Source organism: Hypanus sabinus, chromosome 4 (assembly GCF_030144855.1).
Source record: "Hypanus sabinus isolate sHypSab1 chromosome 4, sHypSab1.hap1, whole genome shotgun sequence".
In the NCBI taxonomy this organism is placed as follows: Eukaryota; Metazoa; Chordata; class Chondrichthyes; order Myliobatiformes; family Dasyatidae; genus Hypanus; species Hypanus sabinus.
This window is the reverse complement of record NC_082709.1, coordinates 109,827,755-109,849,269: the sequence shown is the minus strand read 5'-3', so window position 1 is coordinate 109,849,269 and position 21,515 is coordinate 109,827,755. Positions and strand designations below refer to the sequence as shown.

The following is a 21,515-nucleotide window of genomic DNA, read 5'->3' as shown; positions in this document are numbered from 1 at the left end:
TCCCAGGTGGTGAGGGTCCTTAATGGTGGATGCTGCCTTCTCTGAGGCATCACCTTTTGAAGATGTCATCGATGGTGGTGAGGCTTGTGCTTGCAATGGAGCTGACTAAGTCTACAAACCTTAGCAGTCTCTTGTGATCCTGTGCACTGGAGGCTTCATACCAGACTGTGAGGTGACCAGTCCAAATACTCCTCACAGTACAGTATCTATAGAAATTTGTAAGAGTGTTTATTAACAGACCAAATCTCCTCAAGCTCTTAATGAAGTAGAGCTACTGGTGTCTTCTCTGTAATTCTTTGACATGTTGGGCTCAGAGTAAATCTTCTGAGATGTTAATACCCAGGAACTTGACACTGCTCATTTCTTTCCTCTGCTGACCCTTCCGTGAGGACTGGTATATGTTCTCCCAAATTCCCTCCTGAACTTGGAGAGCGTTGAAATGGCTTCATCTATAAACGAGCCTAGAAACTGAGCTATGAACTCAGCAACAAAGTTTGGAGAAACTTAATGTAATGAATAGTGAAAATGTTGAGACATTTTCCAAGGAATGATGGCTTTTATAGATAATCTTATAAGAAAGTGTGGAACTGAAGGATTTATCAATAAGGTGGGTGAAGTATTTACACCAGCCTGCATATCTTCCAGCATATTCTTCCTTTTCGAGTACCATGTAAAGTGTATTGTACAGTGAACTGTACAGTATATTATAATCTACAATTGCACATTTCACTTATGTAATTTTCTTACAAATACTTAGGATTTCTTTATTTTTGGGACTAAGGACTTTGCATTAAAAAGGACATGAATCCTTTAACAGAACTCAGGAGCATACAAAGCATTTTGATGTTGTGATGTGAGAACATGAGTTTTGGGTCTGGTTTTTGAAGACATCACATTCCATTTTCATTGCAAAGGACGGTTCCTTCCTTTTGCAGATGCTGTTGCACATTTGTAACTGTTGAGAAATTAGACCTATAAGTCTATGGTGATGTAAGATGTCAGATGTCATTCTTAGTTGGACTTGACCATCTGGGATTATGTCCATTTCATCCAAGAATTAACAAAGACATGTTGTTGCCAATAGGGATGTCACCAATATGAAATCTGGGATACTCTCTTGTCATCAAACTCCAGATGTAAATAAAACAATTTATTGGTACAAGTGTTGGCCTTGTTGAGTTGGTGGTATTTGTGCTCTGGGCTAAGGGCCAAGCCCCACGTTGAGAATGTAATCAGTACTGAAGCTTCAGTATAGTGTCAGGTGGATATATTCACCTTTTTAAAGAAAATTAGAGATCAGTTTTATTCCTTTAACAAATCTTTTCTCACCCAGCTCTCTAACTGATAAGTGTTGTGAATGATAAACAACAACAAGTTTAAGCCACCTGTAGCATAGCAACGTTTATCCAGAGCTTCACACGAGGGATCAAGCAACTTCAGGTGATTATGGAGAAATGCACAAAAACTGGAATGACGAGTTAGCTTTTAACAAGTACCTTACAGGCGGAGAGAGGACCGAAGAGCATTTTTGGTTTTGAGATATCAGAACCTGAGGCTTTGACAAATGAATGATTACATTTGGGAATGATGTCTATCCTAACTGTGCTTCTATCATATCATCCCTCAGCTCTTTTGCTTCAGGTAAAACAAGCCCAACCCATCCAACTTCTCCTCATAGCTAAAGTCCTCCCAATCCAACCAACATCCTAGTGAATCTCCTTTGCACATTCAGTAGCGTAATCACAAGCTTTCTAGAGTGTGGCAATCGGAACTGCACACAATGCTCTATGGAGAGGTCAAGATTGGTGACGGGTTCTTGCAAGCAGAACAAGTGGCACTCCTGCCCCTACACCTCCTCCTTCACTGCCATTCGGGGCCCCAAACAGTCCTTCCAGGTGAGACGACACATCATCTGTGAGTCTGTTAGAGGTCATATACTGTGTCCGGTGCTCCCAATGTGGCCTCCTGTATATCGGTGAGACACAATGTAGATTGGGAGACCACTTCTCTGAGCACCTACACTCCGTCTGCCAGAAAAAGTGAGACCTCCCAGTGGACACCCATTTTAATTCCACTTCCCATTCTGATATGTCTATCCATGGCCTCCTCCACCGACGTGATGGGCCACACTCAGGCTGGAGGAGCGACAACTGATATTCTGTCTGGGTAGTCTCCAACCTGATGGCATGAACATCGATTTCTCAAACTTCCAGTAATGCCGCCCCTCCATTTCCCCATCCCCTTTTCCCTCTCTCACCTTATCTCCTTGCCTGCCCATTGCCTCCCCCTTTTCTTTCTTCCATGGCCTTCTACACTCTCCTATTAGATTCTCCCTTCTCCAGCCCTGTACCTCTTTCACCAATCAACTTCCCAACTCTTCACCTCTCACCCTGTGTTTCTCCCTCCCCTCCCCCCCCCCACCTTTTAACTCTACTCACCTCCTTTTTTCCAGTCCTTCTGAAGAGTCGCAGCCCGAACGTTGACTGAATTTTTTTTTCCATTTCCACTTTCATTTCTACATTGGCAATCTCTTGGTTAAAAATCATCCAAGTCATCAGGTGTTGAGCATCCACTCTGGAAAATCAGTTGTTGTTCTGCTACCACTTCTGCTCCCTGTTACTGCACGGCAACACAGCTGCTGCCTCATAGCACCAGAGAGCCAGGTTCAACCCTGTTTGTGTTTTACACATCCTCCCTCTGAACACATGGGTGTCCTCTGGGTGCTCCACCTTCCCCCCAAAGACTTGCAGGGTGGTAGTTTAATTGCCTCGCGTGTGTAGACAATTGCCCTCTGGGGGCAATTGATGTAAATGCAGGGAGAATAAAATGATGGGATTTAAGTAGGAAATAGTGCAAATGGGTCATTAATGATCAAGGTGGACTGGATGGATGGAAAGGCCTGTTTTGATGTTGTGCATTTCTGATTTGAAGATGAGGATAGCCATATTAGATGCCAGTTCCTTGTGATTTTACGGGCAAAGTTGATATTTCGGAAAGGTTACAGATTTTACCAGAGGCATTCCGTTGGTGGTGAGAGCCTGTTGGACGTTAGTAACTGGTCTCAAATGCATGATTGAGACTGAGCACGGAATCGACTAGGTTGGGGTGTTTCTGGTTGAGATTATCTGTGGATTTGACAAATAATAAAAATCCATTTGTTCTAATGAGGAGTGGGTAGGTAGCTGTTCCATTGTCCAGCCTTTTGAACAGAAATGGCTCAGCTTTGGGGACATGCTGGGTGAAAAGCCTGAAAGAAAATATAAACAAGCAACAGTCTTAGTGATCATATTATAATAACTCAAAAGATTACATTGAAATTAAAACAGAAAATCCTACAGGGCAGACACATTTGGATGGATAATGAAATACTGAAACTAATATTATAATGCATCAACTTTTCCTCAGTTGAAAGTTGGTTATTGTTAACAGATATGTTTTACTGCCATAGCAGTATATCCATCATAAAATTAGAATTTAACATAAATGGTTTATTCACAACTTTAAAGAAAGATACAGAGTTCACACAGTATAATCTGTGCAGAGAAGTGAAGTTAAACACACCTCTTTAATTTTCAGTGAAGAATGCTGATTGGAATAGTAAATTGGAGAGGATAATTGGTTTAAAATGTCTAACCTAAACAATCTTAAAGGGGCAATGTCTTCATTGAAATGGGGTTTGGAAAATCTGGAAATGGAAAGAACCATTAGAGTTGTAAAGTTATTTCAGCCAAGCAAACAGGAGAAGCACATTTTGGCAATCTGAACTAAATGAACAAAATACTTATCAAATCATTGTTGACTGTTAATGGTGTTTCTTTAAAGGAGGTTTGGTCATGATCATATGATTGATTAAAGCCTCTTTCCACCCAGTTTTACACCAATCAAATTGCTTGGTTGAAGTTCTCCTTTCCCCAATCCAGGCCTTGTTATAGCTTCATTGATTTAACTACTACTGGATAATTGGCACTTTGTGTAAATCTGAACTTGTTCTCTGCACTCTTAACAGCTGGGAAGAGAGAATAATCTATTTCCTGCAGCTGAGGCAGAGAGTATCTCTACTTCAGGTTTCCATCTGAACACCTTGTGTCCTTTGCCCCAGTTTCCAGGCTCATCAGTATTTGCAGGTAATTGTTTTAATCTTTTTAGCAATCTAGTGGAATGACAAACTGAAGTGTATTTTGTACAAACACACACAAAATGCTGTAGGAACACAGAAGGCCAGGCAGCATCTAGGAAAAGAGTACAGTCAAAAAAGGAATGTTTCCAGGTAAAATCCTTTTCTTTCCCTAGATGCTGCCTGGCCTGCTGAGTTCCTCCAGCATTTTCTGTGTCTTGCTCAGATTTCCAGTATCTGCAGATTTTCTCTTGTTTGTATTTTGTAGAGACTGCTTCCTATCTAATCTGTCTAGATGTTGTTTTAGTGAGCCAGTTAATATATTCTGTTACTATGGTGTCAAATGTGTGCTGAACCTGAACAAGGTTGCTGAAAAGCACCGTGTCGGTTAGAAACACCAAATGGAGAACATGGCCATTATAAGTATGAAGTGAGAGAATGTTGGCGATACCCATAAGGTTGGGGGGGGGGGGGGGTAGGGAGGGTTGGGAAATAAACAGCTATGTTGCAAACTGCTGATTTTTTTCTTCATCAGAACTAGCCAGCCCTGGTCACACTGGTAAGGTTCCTCATTTGAAATGGTTGAATCTTGTGTGTATGCTGAGAGAAAATGAAAATGGGGAAAGGGGTACAAGAGCCTTGGGTCTCACAACACCAGATTACTAATGTTCACCCCATCAGGCTCCTGAAACAATGTGAATAACTTCACTCCCTCACACTGAACTATCTACAATCTATGGACTCTACAACCTGTTCTCAATATTATTTATTATTTTTTTTGTGTTTATCACAGTGCTCATCAGACTTTGTGTGTAGCTTTTCATTGATTCTGTGGTGTTTTCTTTGCTCATTTATTGAGACACCATGCAGAACGGGCCCCTTTGACTCTGAGTTGTGCTGCTCGTCAATCCCCCCCCCCCCACCCCGATTATAACCCTAGTCTAATCACAGGAGAATTTGCCTACAAACCCGTGTGGATTAACCTACTGATCTAAGCAACACACACAAAATGCCGGAGGAACTCGGCAGCCAGGATGGGGCAAGTACGGTCAATATTTCGGGCTGAGACCTTTTGGCAGGACTGGAGATAAAAGATGAGTAGAATGAAAAAAGGTGGCAGAGGAGAGGGAGAGAGAGAAAATTGTAAGATGAGGTTTCACCTATCACCTTGTATTTCTCTCTCCAGTCCCAAACCTTTAACATCTGCTCATCTTTTTCCCCCAGTTCTGCCAAAGGGTCTCGGCCTGAAATGTCGATTCACTTTTCCATAGATGCTGCCTGGCCTGCTGAATTCCTCTGGGGAGGGTGAGGGGGGTGTGTGTGTGTGTCTCTTTTGTTTGAGACCTCCTAACCAGTGTGTCCTTGGACTGTGGAAGGATACTGGAGCACCTGGAGGAATCCCACACATTCCATAGGGAAGACGTTCAGCCGCCTTGCGGATGATGTTGGAATTAACTCCAGACTCTGACACCCTGAGCTGTAATAGTCATGCTAACTGCTAAGCTGTCATTGTCAGTTTGTTCCACAATGAATACCTGCAAGAAAATGAATCTCAAGGAGGTATATGGTGACATAGTCATACTTTGATAATGCATTTACTTGGAACTTTTGAGTTGCATTTCCCCAAGCTTGTGTTCTGGAGCCGCAGAAAATTGGAATTGGATGCATGATTAACATGACAGTGGCAGGAAGCTAGAGGTGGTGTGAATGGAAAAGCTTTGCAAAGCTATTATCCAATCTGTAATGCATTCACCCGTGTAACCATGGTGTTAACCATATTGAGTGTTAAATGCAGCCTGCTAAACAAGAATCATTCTGTTCCACCAGTATCCATGTTTTAATGCACAATATTCCAGAATCTCCTGCCTTCAACTTGCTGCTACCAAAGATGTCTTTGTCTTGTCAGTATTTTAAATTGATTCTTTCCTCAGCAGCTCCTCCATGATCTCCACTTCCATCTTCATCAGCCACATGCCTTGCAAATGCAGGGAGTGCAATGACTACTTTTACCCCATCCCAGACCCAACCACTCCTTTCAGATGAAGTGGTAATTGACGTGGCAGCATCCATCATTACCCAGGGCACGCTCTGGTCTCATTGCTTCCATCAGAAAAGAGGTACAGGAGCCTGAACGCGCACACTTAATGATTCAGGGACAACTTCTTCCCCTCTGCTATCCGATTTCTGAATGGACATTGAACCCATGAACACTACCGCACTACTTTATTTTTGCACTACTTAACTAATATATACTTTAATTCAGTTTGTTGTTTATGTAATCTATTGCATTGTACAGCAGTTGCAAAGACAAATTTCACAACATGCGTCAGTGATGTTGACCTGACTCTTCTAGTCTCAGTTACTGTGTTTGGTGCTCACTATGTGGTTTCCAATGTTGGGAGGTGCTGCTGGTGAAGAAATTTTCAATGTTTAGGTGTTGGAAATTATTATGAGCTTGGTGTGAAGTGGGCTTTGAGAAAGCACAGGAGATTCAAATCCTGGAAGAGAGGGCTACAGTTGTAGGGAAGAGTGCAAATTGTTCAGTTGGTAATTAAAAAGGATGAAGTGACATTGCTACAGGAGGTGAAGTACTTCAAGACCAGCTTCAAAAGGTGATTTTTGAGCCATCTGAAGCAGTGGGCACTGGGGAAGGCAAATGGGCTGATTTATTGCTGAAACATAGATGTCTACCCAGAATCAGTAACGGGTAAGGAGGTTGCTAATAGAGCAAAGGGGCTTCTGATTACCATTGATTTCTGGTATGACCCTGGATTGTGTGAACCTATATTGCTTGAGCTGGTAAATTAATGTGAGTTGCATTATACCCACTAGACTGCATTTTCCTTGACTTGACATTTAGTCTAATTTTACCAAGTATGGGATTGGATTCTGGAGGTAATCTGTGGCTATAGAATTGATGTGTCCCAGTGCTACTGAAATCTTGGCAATCAGTTTAACAGGTTGATTTTGATGAGGTAGTCCGATGATAGTGAGGTGGTGGAGATGGCAAGTCTGGAAATGCCCAATAGAGATTGATGAATTTGCATATAGTTCTACCTGATTTTTTTTTAAAAGGAATGTTAATTTTCCCTATTGATCCATCACTCCACTCCAACATGAGGGGCCCATATAGAATTTCAGTTCCTCCTTTTTAATGGGGAGCAGGGGTCTGAGTAGGAAGGTGAGAAGGCAGTGTTAATTCCAACATCAGCATCCTGCCTGTAGCAGATGCTAATTTTAAGCTTCCAGGCACGAACGAGTAGGTTTGAATCCAAGAGAGCTGATTTTCCTCTATAAATCAGAATTGGGTTTAATATTACCGGGACATGTCATGAAATTTGTTAACTTTTTGGCAGCAGTACGATGCAATACATGATAAATATAGAGAAAACTGAATTACAGTAAGTATACATGTGTGTATATAAGTTAAAATAAGTCGTGCAAAAAAAAGTAGTTCAATGTCCGTTTAGAAACCGGATGGCAGAGGGGAAGAAGCTGTTCCTGAATAGCTGAGTGTGTGCCTTCCTGATGGTAACAATGAGAAGAGGGAATGTCCCGTGTGGTGGGTGTCTTTGATGGAAGCCACCACTTTTTGAAGTCTTGGATACTACAGAGGCTAGTACTCATGATGGAGCTGACTAACTTTACACCTCTCTGTAACTACAATCCTGTGCAGTAATCCCCCTCCCCTGTACTAGACAGTGATGCAGCCATTTAGAAAGCTCTCCACTGTACATCTGTAAATTGTTTTCATATTGGGGAAACACTTGGCAAATGAATAAATTTGAGATGATCTTGGCACTTATCTATCCTTTTTGAGACACTTTATTAATTTAAAGTGCTACCAGTATTTCAGCTTGCCCTTGTGTCTCTCGTTTCAGATGAATACTCCAGACCAGTGGTCATGGGCCAGACTGCACTGAGTTCAGGACAATACTCAAACAAAGCAGCATCAATCAAAGAGATCCTGGTGTCTATGTTGGAATCGTACGATGGCTTCAAACCATCCACAGAAGAATGTACTCCTGATACAAGGCTTTCTTCACAGACTTTACTGCAGGATACAAGTGCAAAAAAGTTTTGGCACAGTTGGAGCAGAGATGGTGAACAGCAGCAGAGTGTTGGGATTCCAATGACAACATCCAAAGATTACTCGTGTAGTAACAATTCATTGTCGGCATCACCTGAGCTGTCCTCAAGTCATGTAATTTCCAACGCCTTCAATAAATTCCTCCTTTCTGTACAGTCAACAGCTACCAAGTGCACAGTCTTCACTGATGGCAGTCCATCGATGGTTGCTCTTGCAAATCGACCTCCTCACGGGAGCAACTGTCCGGGTAAAGTAATGAGTATCAATGATATCAGGTTGATGGTTAGAACTGATGAGGATGATACTAAAACCTGGACGATCTGAAGGGCCCCTAGATTGGCTGGCTGAATAGCAAATGGAGTTCCATCACACATACTAGGTTGTTCTTTGATGTATTGGGGGGAGAAGTGGTTTGGAAGGAAGTCAGGGATGGATGGTGGTTGGATTTGTAAGGTTGGATGGTGAGGACTGGCATAGAGTAGTTATGTTTCTGTGCTGTAGATTTAATATAATTTATGTGGTATATTTTCCAATAACTATTGTTATTTTGTTCCAAAATAGCTTTGCACAGGAGATTGTGACTTGATACTGTCTGACTATAGATTATTGATCATTGTGTATCCCATTTGTAGTCGTCAATATAAGCACAGATTTCATAAATCAGTTGAAGATGTTCCTGACATTCTGGGCCTATTTATGAAAGTCAGGTCTTCAGTTGTCCTGGCTGTGTCACTATTCAAACTGCAAAATGTTAATTCTTTCGAGCACCAGTTGCAATAATATCCTGGCTTGCCAAGGTTGAACAAGTTAATGCATTTAAGCCTTGTGTTTCCTTGTCAGCTGAGTACCCTCTTTTATTCCCAGAAGTTAGTTACTCCAGGGATGCTAGACAAAGCCACTTCCTTGAATTTGCAGGCAACCTGAGGCAGCTCTAACTTTTAGGAAAGGTTTATGGTAGGAAATGAGAGAATCGTTACCAACTGCTATCTGAGCTCCAGGTGTGAAATCCCTGTGGTTGCAAGCAACAATGGGAGGATAGTCATTGATGCTTTTCAGAGTTTGCACAGGGCAGGAGAGACCAAGAAGCTGGCAGTTTATGAATGGGCAATGAATTTGCTATTAGCGGCATGAGTCTTGTGGTCCTAGCAGTTGAGAGGCCATCTGTAAAATGTCAATTGATGTGCTGGAAAGCAAAGAGAAGAAGTTGCAAATGCAGGAGGTCTGAAATAAAAATTGAAGATTTCAGGGATGTTCATCAGGTCTAGCAGTATCAGCAAGAAGAGAAACAGAGTTAAGGTTATTACAGATCATTTATTAGAAATGCTAACAGTTTCTCATTTTACAGATATGGCCTGACCTGAGGGTTCTTCCTGCATTTCACTTTTATTTAGCTGGAATCAAATGATTAAAATTGTACTATTGATAAAAATCTGTACTCAATGTTTGGAGCAAACAGCTTAATTCCTCAAATTTTCCTAATTCCTACTTTGTAGTCTAATATGAAGCCTTTCCCTCCATAGACAAAGCACAGAATTGTCAGAGAAACAGACCAGAAACTATTATATACACAAGTTATCTCTCTAATCCAAGCTTCAGTGCCAGCAAAGCTCAGGAAAAGGTAAGATTTTTCTCTTACTTCAGTTTCATCTTCATGAAGATCTCACTTACTAATTGCCCTTTACTTTTTGATGAAATTTGGTTGGTTACATTTGGGATTACTGCAAGAAAAATGTCAGTTTGATCCCCAGCTATCCCTAACATGTTTTCTTTCTTTCTTTTTCAATCTTTTTATTAAATTTCATATATAAAAAAAAACAACACAAAATAATGAATAGATTACAGATTCAATAAACTTGAGATTACATTAGTAATAGGATAATAATATCCTATTAAAACATCCATCAACAAAAGGTACATAAATCAATCAAGTCTATATAAATATATATGAAAAACAAAAATAATCGTTGAAAAAAGAAAAAAAAATTGAAATTATATATGAGAAAAAATATATAATGAAAAAAAATACTAAACTAAAACTAACATGGGCAATAATAGCACTTTATAAATATATAAAGGTGTCAAGAAAAGAACTCCAGAACTCCATACCTGAACAAGTATAAGTAGAGAAAAGGATCTGAAATAAGCCAAATTAATTCATATGAAAGTGTCGAATAAATGGTCCCCAGGTTTCTTCAAATTTAATTGAAGAATCAAAGATAGTGCTTCTGATTTTTTCCAAACTCAGATAAGAAATAGTTTGGGAGAACCACTGAAATGTAGTAGGAGGATTTACTTCTTTCCAGTTTTGTAATATAGACCTTCTGGCAATTAATGTTACAAAAGCAATCATTCGTCTGATTGAAGGGGAAAGCTGATTGCCATCTTCATTTGGTATACCGAAAATTGCAGTAATAAAATGGGGTTGTAAATCGATATTCCATACTGAGGAAATGACATCAAAAATGTCCTTCCAATAGTTATGTAAAGTGGGACATGTCCAAAACATGTGAGTCAATGAAGCCACTTCTAAGTGACATCTGTCACATTGAGGATTAATATGCGAATAAAATCGGGCAAGTTTATCTTTAGACATATAAGCTCTATGTACAATTTTAAATTGTATTAAAGCATGTTTAGCACAAATAGAGGAGGAATTAACCATTTGTAAAATTTTTTCCCATTTATCTGTTGATATATTACATCGAAGTTCTTTTTCCCATTCTTGTCTAATTCTATCCGATATTTCTGGCTGTATCTTCATAATCATGTTATAAATAAAAGCTACTAATCCCTTCTGACAAGGATTAAAAGTAAAAATCAAATCTGAAAAATCCGATGGAGTTGAATTAGGAAAAGATGGAAGAATTTTATGTAAGAAATTTCTAATTTGTAAGTATCTAAAAAAAAATTAGATTTAGGTAATTCAAATTTGTTGGATAGTTGATCAAAAGACATCAAAGTACCTTCAAAAAAAAGATCACGAAAACATTTTATACCTTTCCTTTTCCATATACTAAAAGCTTGATCTGTCAATGAAGGTTTGAAAAAAAAATTACATAAAATAGGGCTGTCCAGAGCAAAGTTTTTCAGATTAAAGAATTTGCGAAATTGAAACCAAATTCGTAGTGTATGTTTAACAACAGGGTTAGATATCTGTTTATTGAATTTGGCTAAATCAATAGGAAGAAAAGAACCAAGAACGGAAAATATAGAATATCCCTTAACCTCACTACATTCCAAATTTACCCACTGTGGGCACACAGGTGAATCCAAATCTAGTTTCCAGTACATTAGGTTACGAATATTATTCGCCCAATAATAAAATCTAAAGTTAGGTAAAGCTAGACCACCATCTTTTTTAGACTTTTGTAATTGCCTTTTGCTTAACCTAGGATTTTTATTTTGCCAAACAAATGAGGAAATCTTTGAATCAATATTATCAAAAAAAGATTTAGGAATAAAAATTGGTAAAGCTTGGAATAAATATAAAAATTTCGGTAAAATCATCATTTTAATAGCATTAATCCGACCAACTAATGATAAAAATAAGGGAGACCATCTAGTAGTAAGTTGCTGAATTTGATGAAGCATAGGTAAAAAATTCAGTCCAAATAAATCTTTATATTTCTTGGTGATTTTTATACCTAAATAGATAAAGTTATCAGTAACAACTTTAAATGGCATCCTATCACTCAATAAAGTTTGCGCGTTTAAAGGGAATAACTCACTCTTATCTAAGTTTAACTTATAACCAGAAAAACTACCAAATTGAGCCAACAAGGATAAAATAGCAGGAATAGACCTACTAGGATTAGAAATATATAACAACAAATCATCAGCATAAAGCGATAATTTGTATAACTTCTCATTACGGGTAATACCAAAAATATTAGGAGACTCACGAATAGCAATAGCTAAAGGTTCTAATGCAATATTAAATAATAAAGGACTTAAAGGACAACCTTGTCTCGTACCACGAGATAATTGAAAAAAAGAGGATCTATAATTATTTGTAAGAACAGAAGCAACAGGTTTATAATATATTAATTTAATCCATGATATAAAATTAGGACTAAAATTAAAGTTTCTCAATGCATTAAATAAATATGTCCATTCAACTCTATCAAAGGCTTTTTCAGCATCTAATGAGATAACACATTCTGGGGTTGTAGGTGATGAAGTATAAATTATGTTAATCAATTTTCTAATATTAAAAAAGGAATATCGATTCCTAATAAAACCAGTTTGATCTTCTGAAATAATCTGTGGTAATACCTTTTCTAATCTAATGGCTAAAATTTTTGTAAGAATCTTAGAGTCTACATTTAATAATGATATAGGGCGATAAGATGCACATAAGGTAGGATCTTTATCTTTTTTAAGAATTAAAGAGATAGTAGCTTCATAAAACGATTGAGGTAATCTCTTCTTAACAAACGCATCATTAAAGATTTCACATAGCCAAGGAGAAAGCAATAAAGAAAAAGTTTTAAAAAATTCTACAATAAAACCATCAGGACCAGGAGCTTTCCCTGAATTCATTGATGAGATAGTCTCTCTTATTTCATCCATAGAAATAGGAGCATCAAGCAAGCTACAATCTTCATCTATCAGTTTAGAAATATTCAAATTATTAAAAAAATTATCCATCGTAAACCGGTCACCGTCAAATTCTGATTGATATAAAGATTTATAAAAATCTTGAAAAGTGTTATTGGTAACATGTTTTTATTTGCCAAAATATGAAATGTTTTTAAAGCTGACTATAGAATGTGTGGATTCAATATTATGTTAATTTTGATCCATTTGTAAATGCGGCCATCTTCTGCTGAGTAAGTTTAACTGTGGTAAACCATCAGCGGTATTTTAGTGTTTAAGGGGTGTTTTTTTTTGTGGGGGGTGGAGAATTACTTGAAGCTGAAAATGAGCATAAGCATTACTCCAACTAGTGTTGCAGCTGGCTGAACTGCTGCCTCATGATGTCCATGGCCCCTATTCTAACCTCTGGTGCTCTCTGGAATTTGTAAATTCTCCTCTGGGTGCTCTGCATTCCTTTTTGATACAGTGTGTAGATGAGTGGTATAATCTGAATAGAATCGATTATTATCTGGGGAGGGAAAGTGGGGACTTGGTTAGTTCCATAACTTGATTGCACATAGCGTAACTCTACCTTAAAACAGATTTTAAACTTGAAAATTTATGTGTATGGATATGTAGATTTTTGGAAGTGGATTGTAAAGCTCATAAAGCAAATAGAATCACAAGTTTTGTAGTTCATCGGGGCTTCCATTATTTTACAGGACCAGGCAACTTCCAGTTAGTTGAAGGCATTTCATACTTTAACAATAAGTCATTGGTGGACTTCCCAGAAATGCCATTGGGGAGGGAATTTCAGGGTTTAAATGAAGAGCTAGAGATACATACCATAAGATACAGGGGCACAATTAGACCATTCGGCCCATTGAGTCTGTTCTGCCATTTTATCATGGGCTGATCCATTCCAAGTCAGGATGACATGCAGCTTGTGGGAAAACTACCACCTGCAGAAGGCAACATTCACCGCAGGTGATGTCATATCCTCCGACAGGTGGCAGGTTTGGTGGATTCTATTGGAACAGCGAGGATAAATAACCATATAAACTTTGTAGATGATGCACACTGCAGCCATTGTACACCAGTAGGAGATAAACTCCGTGTTGCTTCTGACTTGTGCATGGTAGAAAGACCTTGGTGTTAGGTGACAAATCTCTGCCGTAGGACACCCAAACTCTGAAATGTATTTGTAGCCTCAATTTATAGAGCGTGTGGTTTGTCCAGTTGAGACTCTGGTCAACAGTGACACTGATGGTAGGGAAACCGATGGACAGTGATGTCATTGGGAGGGTTAGGTTCCTTTGTTGGAAGTCATCATTGTCCAGCACTTTAGAGGCACAAAGGTTACTTGCCATCTGTCAGCTCTGTGCCTGAATGCTGTCTGCTTTTACTGCAAGCAGGGCTATTCCACTTACTGAGAATTGGTGAATTGGAATCTAATACTGTGCAGCGATTAATCCTATTAATTTTTTAATAGCAGTTTTTTTTGTTCAAGGAATATGAAATGAGTTTTGCAGGCTCTACTAGCATTTAAATACCCAGTGAGTTGCTGCTTTGAATGACATAGACCTTTGGTGTAGGTATACCACAATACTGTTGGCAAGAGTTCTAAACCTCAACCTTCTTGTCCCGTACTAACGTGGTTCAGATCTATTACAAGTGTAAGTTTCCTTTTGGCCTTTGGAATAAGGGTTTTGACTAAGACTTCCAATTGCATTAGAACAAAATCTTGCACCATAGAGTAGCAGATGGGGTCTTGTATAACTCCTGAATCATCTTCCTGTAGAATAAGCCTTCCCATAATGAGCCCATGAGTTTAAAGGAGCTCTTTTGACTTGTTTGAAGTTTGGGCATGCTGGGAGTGTGGCAAAGCAAATGCACGTTGTTCAAGCCTACACCCTGCAACAGAAGTGCCTTCTGTTCTCCAGCACTCTTCACTTCAAAGCATCTGTTTATTTATTATCATTGCACCTTGGGCTTGCATGAATTCGATAGGTCAATGCTTCTGTTTTGTAGGAGAATACACACTTTATTGTTGCTGACTTGGTTATTGCGACATTAGAGAATCTGAAATGCAACATCTTGTGTGAGCAAGCCGAACCGGGAGAAGAGGATAACAGTAATCTTATTAAGACATCAGATTTGAGAACTTGTATTAAGAAAGAATCACACTCTGACTCTGTAGACAGTGGGTTTGAATGTAAGTATTTGAACTGTTTTGATTATCTTTATTAAATATCAAAACATTTTGGTTATAACTTGATTAAAAACTAATGTCAAATGTGCATAGCATCTTAAATGATCAGGATAAATAAATCAAATGCAATTTTTTTGACTTGATATAAAGTCAGAAAATTGTACTTTTTGGAAGGCATTATTGCAATATTTCAAGATTAGGAACTTGCAGAATAAATTTGGAACTTGGGCTGAGCAAAATAAAGTACATTTATTATCAAAGTGTATATACTTTATACAGCTGTGAGATTTGTGGCTGCCTGCAGGAAGACCATACACAGAAACCAATAGAACCCATTGAAACAAAAGACTGTGTGTAGAGGAGGGGGAAAACAAATTGTCCAAACAATAGAAGCAAGCAAATAGCATTCGCAATTGAAGTTCACAGAGCCATGAAACATTTGACTATTACTTTCGTGGGATTATGAAAGGATCTCCCTGCAAATAAGGATTCAGGATTCATAAATGTGTCCAATTCTAATCGCACTGTTTCCCTGCAGGCCTGCTGCATTATTTCTCTCCCGTGCCTGTCACCTCTCCTTTTGGTGCTTGCTGTGCTAAAGGAAGCTTTGCAGTAGATTATTTACCTACCAGGTAGACCTCGTGGACGTGGAGAAAACCGGAACACTTGGCACAAACAGCCCATTCTTGTAACTTTCTATTGAGCCAATTTATGGGGCAGCCAGTGTTTCTTGATTATTTTTTTCAGGTCTTCTGTAATTGTGCCCAACTTGAACTCTACTCAGAGACTTTAATTCCTTCTTTGTGACTTAACAGTGCTCCTGTTACGCTAAAAGTTTGCTTTTCCCTCTTGGCACAAACTCCATTTGCAGCATTGGTTCCTAGCATGTGAGGTGTATGCAGGGATACGGTCCGGGTGCAGGTCAGTGGGACTAGGCAGAAAAATGGTTCGGCACAGCCAAGAAGGGCCAGAAAGTCTGTTTCCGTGCTGTGATGTTCTATGGTTCTAGCACTTCAGTTTGCTCCTGTCTCCTTTATAAATTCTGTCTTGCACTTCAGTTGGAACAAATCAACTAAAATCCTGATTGTTCTCTTTTCTATATATTTTCCCCTAACATTATGATTTTTAAAAACTTCAATAAAGCTGCAGTAATTCTCTATTGCAGTGTTGTTTCTTATCGGGTTGGCTTGTTCACATCGACCTCCTGATTCCCAGTTACTTTGAAGCCCGTTATATCGTCAGCTGCTTCTGCATCTTGAATTCTTGGAATATTTTTAAATGACAACACTATTATAGAAGTATTTGTTGACAAGTGTATTACTGAGCTCTTCTCGTTATGTTAGATGCTTATGCCTGAAGTAACCTTATTTTGATTAGCTTCCTGATAGCTGCTTTTGTTACATGGGTTCTGTTAGCCTGCCTTTCTTTTACAGGTGGTTCTGCTACACAGTTGGATGATTCGTCTGAAGTTGTCTCCACGGACAATCAAAATGGTGATGATGCTGTTGCTGCTGATGACGATGGTTGTGATGATTTTGTGATAATAGGTACAGGTGTCAATAGAATTGAGTTTTAAAAAAAATCTTTACTGATGGTCCCCATTTCTCTGGGGGGGGGGAGGGTGGATTTTTATCCCTGTAAAATATCCAGGGTTTTGTGGGTGGTGCACTTTGTCTATGAAGCTGTCATCAGCTTGGGTGATCAACCGCTGCTGCATGGTCAACTTCTAGTCAAGAATATTCAAACCAGAAAGCTGACTGCATCTCTTTTCATAAATACTGGCTCACTGACTGCGTTTATTTCCCACTTTCAGCATCTGCAGGTCTTCAGATTTCCATTTACTGAGATCACCCCTTCACACCGTCCAACTTTAAGGCAGTAAATCCATTCCAGGCGTTAATCTAGTAAACCTTAGCTAAACTGCATCCCATGTATTAACAACTTCAAAAAGGAATTGATATAATTTGCAGTACATCAGGTGGTCTTATCAATGTCCTGCATAACCTTTGTACTCTTGTATTCAAATCTCCCAGTAATAGACAATAACACTGTTATCTGTCCTAATTATCTGCTATCCCTTTTGTAGCTGCCCCAAGATCTTTTACAACTTGCCTATCTTCTGTAATCAGCAAACTCGGCTGCCATTTGTATAACCAGTAACATCAGGCTGAAATAATGACGAAGCTACAATTATATTATTCTAGTTTCTGGGATTGGTTGTTTGAGGGCAGTTTTCAGTTAACTTCACCCAATATCTCTTTTAAATGACCATAGGCAGTTTTGTCGAGGAATTACTAGCCCTGCTTTTGGTTCCTTTAGGCTTTTTGGTTTTGATTGCCACATCATGAGACTTGTTTCGAAAATCTCGACTTCAGTCACATGCACAGATGAGACTTTCTGCCGGAATGCAGTTAATGTTTTCAGAGGATTGCAGTTTTTTGTGGAAAACTGCTAACTCTGTCAAATACAGCATCAAAACCCATAGAATAAAATGTAAGCAGACTTGTCAAGTTCCCAGAGGAATTCACTTTTCCCCCTTTTTACTTGGATTTTTATACTAATCTGGGTGTTAACAGTACAGGCCATGTTTTGTAATTTATACCTATGGAAGAGGAAGAAATTTGACCCCTTAAATCAGTACCAGCTCCCAGATGGTCAGTCTCATAATCCTGCAGGACAGCCTCCAAAGTACTTATCTCCTTTTTCCCTTTATGAATCACAAACAAGGGAAAATCTGCAGATGCTGGAAATGAAAGTAACGCACACAAAATGCCGGAGGAACTCAGCAGGCCTGGCAGCGTCGATGGAAAAGAATAAACGGTGGACGCTTTGGGTCAAGACCCTTCTGCAGGTCCCAATGAAGGATCTTCATCCAAAACATTGACCATTTACTCTTTTCCATAGATGCTGCCGGGCCTGTTGAGTTCCTCCAACATTTTGTGTTACATTTTTTACTTTTGTACCAGGTTGGTGGAGAAGGTTTCAACGTGAATTACACTGGAGCTTTCCTCCTTTTTTGGTCTTCTTCCCAAACTATATTAGTTTCCTCCGGCCCCCTGATCTGTCTGTCAGTGGGACAACTTCTCTCCGTGTACAGACTCCATGAAGGCTCCCACAGGATATTTGCTCTTCTACTTGGAGATGGAGAGAAATCAGTGCTGTTTTGTTTTGACATTCTCATTCCTCGGACTTTCTTTACACTTTCAGAATTTGATGACCTTGTTTTTCGTTCTGATGGTCCCTTAAAGTCAGAAAGGTAAGGATTTCTTGATTCATTCCCATCTCATTCACAAGCCTGCCTCCTATCTGTTTATTTTTGGATCTACACTAGTGCAGCGATGAGGATTGCAAAGCGTTACTTGAGTTATTGGGTTTTCATGAGCTAATGAGGTTTTATAATAGCCTAGTAGTTTGATTAGGCGTTAAACATGGATTATTATTAGAATTAAATCCCACAGTTGTCTAGTGGGGTTTGAATTTGACTGGCTGTGCAATGACTATAAACTTGTATTAACAATTCACTAACCTGAAAGGGGAAGAAAAACACTTTGCAAAGAGTTATTTTATTCTCCCTGCTTTGTCTTCCTGGTTCCCTGCATCATTTCTTTTTAATCTAATTTGACCTTTTTCTGTTTTTTATTGCTGGTTGAAAAAGTACTGGTTTGGATGATTAGTCGCCCAAAATTCTAACTGTTGATGTAATTATCTTGGCATCTTCAGCAGTTCTTTAGATGGAGTTAAAACATTCATATTTTTGCTGTCTTTATCCCATTCTACTCTGACCATAATGGGGTAAATGAGCAGCTACCGAGGCAGTAATGATTTGGCCGATTTTCAACAAAAGAAACTTGGACCATTTCAGAAAGTAGTTAACAGAAAACTGAATGGATACGATCATTGAAAGGTGGGAAGTTAATGACCTGTGACTGGGCTTGAGGTGCTGAAGAATGGGTTGTTGTTTGTGTATCTTTGAGTCATCTATGACATTACACTATTCCATAAGGGGTATGAGCGGGACAGGTTTTTCCTCTTTAGCTTCTTGGAAATTACTGAAATTTGTTGCTGGATAACAATCCCTTCAGATTTGAGGATGGTTGTCTGGAACACAGAACGATCTTGATTTGAATGACTCCAGCACTGAATTTGTTCCAAGTTTCCCTAACCCATGACAGACAAACCAAAGCTGTGCAGCCAGATCCAGTTTGCGGTTATTAGAACCCACCTTTTCCTTTTGGGTGAACAGGGCCACAACTTCAGGGCCAAAACCAAGTAAATGCACACATTCGACTTGCAAAATAGAACCCCCAAAGACTTGCACTGTCCTTCAGGCTGCAGTCTGTAGGTAGTCACTTTGTGCCCTGCTCAGCAAACCCACACAGGCCTGCTGATGCTGGCCCTGATTGACAGTCTTGACCAATAAAACAAATCCTGCCCACCTCCACCAATCATCAGTAGTGGTGCAGGTAGGGGGTGGTGGGTAGAGTTTGAGGAGGCGGTGACCTGTACATTGGAATTCAGAAGAATGAGAGGTGACCTCATTGAAACCTATCGAACGATGGAGTGGATGTGGAGAGGGTGTTTCCTGTGGTGGGAGAGTCTAAGACCAGAGGACACATTCTCAGAATAGAGGGACTTTTAGAATTGAGATGAGTAACTTTTTTTAGCTAGGGAGTGGTGGTTCTGTGGAATTCATCATCATAGGTGGCTGTGGAGGCCATCATTGGGTATATTTAAGGCAGAGGTTGGTAGATTCTTGATTAGTCAGGGCATGAAGGGATATGGGTAGAAAGCAGGAGATTGGGACTGAGAGGAAAAATGGATCAGCCATGTTGAAATGGCAGAGACTCTGGGCCAAATAGACTAATTCTGCTCCTGTATCTTATTGTCTTGTGGTCTAGTTTTATTTTGCTTTCCCTTGGGACACAGCATCTTTAAATGCTGGATAAAGAAATGACTGGGAGAGTGAATGTTTATTTTAATAAAAAAAAGTGGCTTCCACCATCTTTTTCCCTACAGGATGAGTCCAGGCTGCAGAGGAATGGAAGACTGCAGACTTTTGATTTCATGAATGAGCGATATTTAATTTGTGCCAGTTTGTTGAACAAGGGGGAAAAATTGCTAATGTGTGAGCAAAACCTCACACTTGTACAGTTTTATAAATTGTATATGTCTTGTGAAGTTCAGTTGTGGCATTTTCTCCCAGGAGCAAAACAAAAATGTCACTTACAAAAGAGAAATCAAAAAGTTATCTTGTATTTTAAACCCAACGTGCAAATGGAATGAGTCCAAAAGCTGTTAGTGGGGTGGATGAATGATTTATAGACTATGTTTGGAGGGGGAAGGGCTGCTGTTGGTGGAAGAGGAGGAAATCTTGCAATGTGCCTGTTCCAAATGGGGCTTCATTCTCCATTTAATTTTGCACATTGGGTTGACCCTTTCTTCAGACTTCTCTACTCCCTCTGTCCACAATTTTTTTTTAAATAAATAGTCCAGATGAAGGGGGTCTTGAACTGGAGTGTCAGCTGATCATTTCCCTCCACAAATCTCACCAGACTTGGTGTGCTCCTCCACCAGTACATTCAGTGCAGGCTCCAACATGTCTGCCTCTTGGAGATCCTCCAGCATTTTGCCCTCTTGCAACTCTTACTTCCAAATAGTGATGCAAATCAGCCATCTTAACTTTTCTGCTCATCTTGCATCTGCCCCCCCGCCCAAAGGAACTCTCTCTTGTTGCCGGGTTTGCTGAGGTCCTCCGTCTGTGTTTTTCTGAAAATATTTCAAAAATGCCCTGCAATCTATATTTGTTTAGTAAGTGAGCCAAGCAGATAGCTTGTAAAAATGTTTCTTTATTTCCCCCCCCTCTAACTTTTTTGCAGTGACTGAATAATCTGCTTGAACTTTTATTTTTCAGGCAGTGTCTATCTGCTGAATACTTGGCTCGGCGGCTATTTAAATCCTTTCGCACTATGTGGTTACCTCGGGAAACTGACGAACATCAATTTGAGACAGTGGAAACGGTGCTGGAAAAAGTGCGTGGGGGGGGGGGGGGGAATTCAACATCCTATTTGGGTTTGGTTAAGTTGCATTGCCTGAACAACATCTGCTTGGCATCTTTTTTTGTGAGTGAAAATACAAAATCTTAACTTGAAACATCTATTTGGAAAAAACTCAATTAACTTCCCTGCCATGAACGATTCTGTAATAGCTGCTGTGAAGGAGGAAATGTAGACGTTGGTTTATGCAAAAATAAGGTTCCTGAAAGCAATTCCATCCAATGATCTATATGATGTTGATCTGAGGGGAGAGCTAGTTCAATGCTTGAGGGTCTACTTAGAGGAAATATTTACAGGCAGGAAAGGAATTTGGAGGCTTCTGATGCATTGGAAAAGTTGCAGTGATTTCAGTGCCTACAGGACAGAACAGATGTGCAGCTCTTTAGGAGTGATGGGCTAAAGAATGGTTCATAATTTTTGTTTCTTTTGAAATGTGGTTCTTCTGATGTATGGTATCGCACTGAATAC

General features: G+C 39.4%; 1 protein-coding gene across 1 annotated transcript in view; it reads left to right on the top strand.

The window, feature by feature from the left end:
* Positions 1-21,515, top strand: part of rubcnl (rubicon like autophagy enhancer) — a 111,860-nt gene that overhangs the window by 75,079 nt on the left and 15,266 nt on the right. Inside the window, exons 4-10 of the mRNA XM_059966144.1 lie at positions 4,007-4,124; positions 7,996-8,451; positions 9,725-9,822; positions 14,814-14,997; positions 16,428-16,541; positions 18,202-18,250; positions 20,906-21,023. Coding sequence (XP_059822127.1) covers positions 4,007-4,124; positions 7,996-8,451; positions 9,725-9,822; positions 14,814-14,997; positions 16,428-16,541; positions 18,202-18,250; positions 20,906-21,023 — 1,137 coding nt within the window. The remainder of the gene's footprint in view (positions 1-4,006; positions 4,125-7,995; positions 8,452-9,724; positions 9,823-14,813; positions 14,998-16,427; positions 16,542-18,201; positions 18,251-20,905; positions 21,024-21,515) is intronic.